This window comes from Phyllobates terribilis, unplaced genomic scaffold (genome assembly GCF_046119375.1).
Source record: "Phyllobates terribilis strain yellow unplaced genomic scaffold, ASM4611937v1 Scaffold_3__8_contigs__length_932513732, whole genome shotgun sequence".
NCBI classification, from domain to species: domain Eukaryota; kingdom Metazoa; phylum Chordata; class Amphibia; order Anura; family Dendrobatidae; genus Phyllobates; species Phyllobates terribilis.
Window position 1 is genome coordinate 416570491 of NW_027362763.1, and position 4875 is coordinate 416575365.

The 4875-nt window shown below is 47.1% G+C and overlaps 1 protein-coding gene across 2 annotated transcripts; it reads left to right on the forward strand.

Annotated features, from left to right (window-relative positions):
- The first annotated feature begins 1831 nt into the window (after positions 1-1831).
- On the forward strand, positions 1832-4531 carry TPBG (trophoblast glycoprotein). 2 transcript variants are annotated; one of them, XM_073675621.1, is made up of 2 exons: positions 1832-2217; positions 2513-4531. In XM_073675621.1, the coding sequence occupies exon 2, from the start codon at positions 2629-2631 to the stop codon at positions 3838-3840; it is 1212 nt and encodes a 403-aa protein (XP_073531722.1). In that variant the 5' UTR covers positions 1832-2217; positions 2513-2628; the 3' UTR covers positions 3841-4531. The 2 variants fall into 2 exon arrangements, with proteins under 2 accessions (XP_073531722.1, XP_073531721.1); XM_073675620.1 differs by lacking the exon at positions 1832-2217 and adding an exon at positions 2225-2369.
- The last annotated feature ends 344 nt before the right edge of the window (positions 4532-4875 follow it).

Genomic DNA, 4875 nt, shown 5'->3' on the forward strand with positions numbered 1-4875 from the left:
CCTAGACTTGTTGGCTGGTTCTCAGCAGATCGCTTGTTGTAATTACCTGTTCATGGCAGGAGGTCCTACTTCAATGGAGGTTGAAATATCAGCTCTTTCTCACTTCACCAGTTATAATTAATCCCAATGTTCAATGTGAGGGTGATATGTCTTCCCTCCGGAGATGTCTTTATGGATTTTACAATTTTTCTCTACGACATTTCGCAATATAAAATAAAAACTCACCTCCCCTAACAGTGCCATTCCAGCGATGTCGACACCTGGTCTCCATTATTATGCCATGTGAGCCTGGCAGCAAATCAGCAGTTGCTAGTGGGCTGCAATGCTCACACTTTCCCTGGGAATCCAAAGGAGGTGAGACCCAACACTGGCATCGATGGGCCGAAACAAGTGTGGTTGGTGAGTATAAGGTATTTTGATTTTATATTGGGAGTGTAATTAATAAGAGAGTGTCCAAATAGTGGACAACCTCTTTAAAATAAATCTCTCAGAAGAATCACCTCCCCTAAGCCGTATAGATGGACATGTAGGTCATAGGAAACTAATAAGATTCAATGTCTTATTTAACTAAAATTCAGGTTTTTCAAGATGTAAATGAGCTTATTAAGATCTATGGGACAGACATAAATCTCTCTGAGAATCTGCCTCCAATGCTTATTTTATATGAAAGGCGGCGTTAGCGGTGAGACATGTAATGACTGACAGTCTGCTCTCCCAGCAGAGCTTTGTGTGTATATAACTAACAGTATAGCAGAACTGACAGCAATATGAGAGAAGAGCTAAAACTGCTGATGTGTTTGTAATGCGACAAAGCTCAGCTCTGCTGTACTGTGTCAGTTATATTCACACACAGCTCTGAAGTGAAATCAGGAGACCAGATTGTCAGTCATTACATGTCTCACACATAAGCTCTGGAGGCAGATTCTCAGGGAGATCTTTGTCTGGCCTATAGTCCTGAACAGCATCTTTACATATTAGAAAACCATACATTTTTCTGGAACAAGACATCGGATTACAGATATTAAGGTATCAGCTTCCTGTGAACTACATGCCCATATAGAAGATAAGTAACTTGGCACTCAAAGGTTGTAGTGAATGAAACAACATTTTATTTGGCAATCCTTATAGATCACGCTTCGGTCCTGAAATCGGACGTTCATCAGAACTGATTGCCTTATGCTATACACTTATGATCTGCATTGTGCAGCTCTATTGGAAAACGCAACATGTGTCGCTATGGAGTGGCATGTAGAGCTTTCCAGTAGAGCAGCACAACCCGGATCATAAGGATAATCAGTTCTGATGAAAGTCCAATTTCATGACCCAAACAATAACAACTATGAGGATTGCCAAATAAAATATTCTTTCATTCACTGAAACCTTTGAGTGTCAAGTTCCTTATTGTCCAATCAGTCAGCACTGATTGGACAATGTCATGCTGGGCAGGGACACAGCTGAAACAGGTAACACCCAGTTGTCAATTTCTGCATAGACTTCTAGGAGGACCAGGACAAGACATGGTGTGAAGCTGCCTGGTCCAGCATGGCATTCCAGATGGCAGCCGCCTTCCAGGGAACTACTCCCAGTGCTGCTGTCTGCGAACAGTCTCCATCCATTATCACACAGCCCTGTAACATTGCGCTCCAGGGACCGTGCCCTATGGAGGACCACGGCTCCAGATACCGCAGCTCCTCATACCGCAGCTCCAGATACCGCAGCTCTCAGACACCGACCCCAGCAGCGCCTGCTCCCTGCAGCTAAGAACAAAGTTTAGAGGGAGGATTAGCGGCGGGTCCGGCCAGTGCGCTGCTCGGCAACCAGCTCTGCTCTGCACATTCATCTGTTCTCCAGCAGCCAGTACAAGGCAGAGGGGCGGGGCAGGCGCAGGACGCTCCCATTCCTCGGAGGGGGGTTCTCATGCCGCGCATGACGCTTTATCAAGCTACCTGTGGCGGATCCCGCTCTCCTGCGCTACCAGGAGCAGGTGTGTAATGTGCGCAGCGGGCTGAGCTGCTGGAGGAGCGCAGCTCGGGAGAATCGGTGTTCTGTAGCCGCTGTTCTCCGTCCCCCCCTACCGCTGGTGGTACCTCCCGGAGAGGCAGGACCAGGGAGCAGCAGGAGTTCGGAGTGAGAGGCTGGTGTGAGCGGCTGGATGTGGAGGAGTCGCTGCTGAGAGACCAGTGCCAGGAATTGTGGATAAACAAGGGAGGACTCCAGGTAAAGTGGCGGAGGAGGCGCAGCGCGGGGACGGCGGGAGCGGGGTGATGGCTGCTGCCGCCTGCGGGACATGTGTGCGCGGGGAGAAGTTGTGTGCAGACTTGTGTGGAGTTGGGGCACATCCCCGTGGCCGCTCCAGTCACTTCTCCGGGGTGTGCATTAGTGAGCTGGGGGGAAGGGGTTAATGGGTGAGGATGATGAAGGGCGTGGGGTGACCCCAGGCTGTAGGGCGGCCATGGTTAGTGGTGGAGTCAGGAGCTCGCTGCCATGTCTGACTCTTGTCTGTTTACTTCAGGTGGGATCATCCGGAGAAGACCCTGGCACCAGGAGGACCGCTCCGCTCGCCACACGCTGGGAATAATAACAAGGACGGACGCCCTCATTATAGAGGAGCCCTGGGGTGAGAGTACAATGACAGGGGCGATGGCTTCCTCTCCTGTGCCCTCCTTATCTGGACTCTGGAGGACGGGGTCTGGACTGGGAGGCGATGGCAGAATTGTGAATGGGTCGCTGTTACTGGTCCTGGTGTTGGTACATCTGGTGGGCAGTGTATGGGCACAGTCCGAACAGACTCTGTGCCCTCAGTCATGCGAGTGCTCGGACATTGCCCGGACTGTGAAATGTGTGAACAAGACCCTACATGAGGTGCCCAGAAACATTCCCGCCTACGTGAAGAACCTCTTCATCACATACAACCACATAAGCACTTTGCAGGAGGCCTCCTTTAATGAAGTCCTAACGAATCTAAGCAATCTTGGTCTCAGTAACAACCAGCTTGAAGATGTGGGCAGGCATACCTTCAGGAACCTGCCTGGTCTGAGGCATCTGGATCTGAGTAACAACAAGCTGGCCTATGTCAGCGACCTGGCGTTCCAGGTCGGTGGTGACCTTAGCAGTCCTCTCCTGGAGCTCAGCCTCAGCAGTTCTCTCTACAACGAGTCCATGGTCTTCTTCGTGGCCGGTGCCCTGCAGAATGGCTCCTTAAGGAATCTCCAAAAGTTAAACCTGAGTGGTAACAATCTTATGTACTTACCAACCGACATGTTCAGCTCGTTGCCCAGCCTCAAACACCTTGACCTGAGCAACAACACCTTGGTCAGCCTTCGATCTGGAATTTTCACCCACCTTGAAAGCTTGGAGACTTTGGATTTGAGGCAAAACTTTTTAAAAAACCTGAAAAACGCAACCCTTCTCGATTTTTCCAGCCAACCTGGTCTGTCAGTGTTTCTCGATGACAACAGCTGGGTCTGTGACTGTGAAATTGAGCCCTTTCTCAGTTGGCTCAAGGACACCACGATAGTCAAGGACTCCTCCGGTTTGCTTTGCTCCGACCCAGAGAAGATGAATAACATCTCGTTACTTTCTGTCAAAGTTTCTGACCTGGAGTGCCCACCGTTTATAATAGACAACAGCTTACAGACCTCCTACGTGTTTCTGGGCATAGTGCTGGCCCTCATCGGAGTCATCTTCCTGCTCGTCCTGTATCTGAACAGGAAAGGTATAAAAAAGTGGATATACAACATCCGAGATGCCTGCAGGGATCACATGGAGGGCTATCATTACAGATACGAGATCAATGCAGATCCCAGGCTGACAAACTTGAGCACAAACTCTGATGTATAAAAAAATATATATTTTTGGACAAGAGCAACACTTTATCTATGCATGAACTTAATGTACAGATAATGCATTTAACCCTGCGCTTGCTCTCCTCACTCCCTGCTGGAGAAGCAGAATCCAACTTCTCCCCCCTCCGTGCAGGGCTTCTGAATGCTCCATCTGACTGTGAATTTATTGCTGCATTCTCATTTTCTCTGTACTGTAGTCTGAACTTCGCATGCTCAACATCCAGACTCCCCCATAAGGAATCCATTCCTATGAAAACAATACAATTATTGTACAAGACGCTAGCAGAGCAGCAACCATACTTTGCTTTTTATCTTTCCGTTGGTTTCCTGTTCTTTTCGGTACCACCCATTGCCAATCCAGATACCAGTCAACGATAACTGCCTCAACTTTCAGTTATTTTTCTTTCTTTTATACCTGGTTGTGAGAATGCTTCCAAAGTTACAATTCTTTGCATGTATAACATGAGGACTTATACAGCAGCATGTACAATATTTCTTTTATTTGTTTTTGTTTTTTTGGTAATTATTTGAGATCCTGAATTGAAAAACATCGACAGTAATACTTTTGCACTGTTTTTTGTAAAAAAAAAAAAAAGAGAGAGATGCAGTTTAAATTAAAGCCGAATTTCTATAAACTGCGCCTGATTTTAATAACTCAGGACTCAATAAAGAATATATTAAAATAATCAGCGTGTGGATGGTTTCTGCCAAAAGACCTGGCATCTCCCCTATGGGGTTTGTACAGAAAGTGAGCGTGATTCATTGTTTGCTTTATTGTCAGCAGGAGGACAGGATAAAACTTCCTTTTTTTTTGGCCGTATGAAATATATGTTGTATTTTTTTAAGATGCCAATTTACTAATCTGTGCTTGAACATGCATTAACCTGAAATATCTTTAAACTGTTCAAAGCACAATAGTAAAATGGGAGTATGTAATAGCAGTAGGCTGAATCACACCGTGTGGGGCTCCCAAGGCTGGTTAACCCTTTATCTGTGCCCAATTTTCCAATACGATCTACCAATGCTTGCA

Coding starts and splice junctions, on each gene's coding strand:
- TPBG (XM_073675620.1), top strand. CDS start 2,288: ATGTGTGCGCGGGGAGAAGTTGTGTGCAGACTTGTGTGGAGTTGGGGC. Junction 2,370..2,512: donor GCTCCAGTCACTTCTCCGGG/GTGTGCATTAGT, acceptor TGTTTACTTCAG/GTGGGATCATCCGGAGAAGA.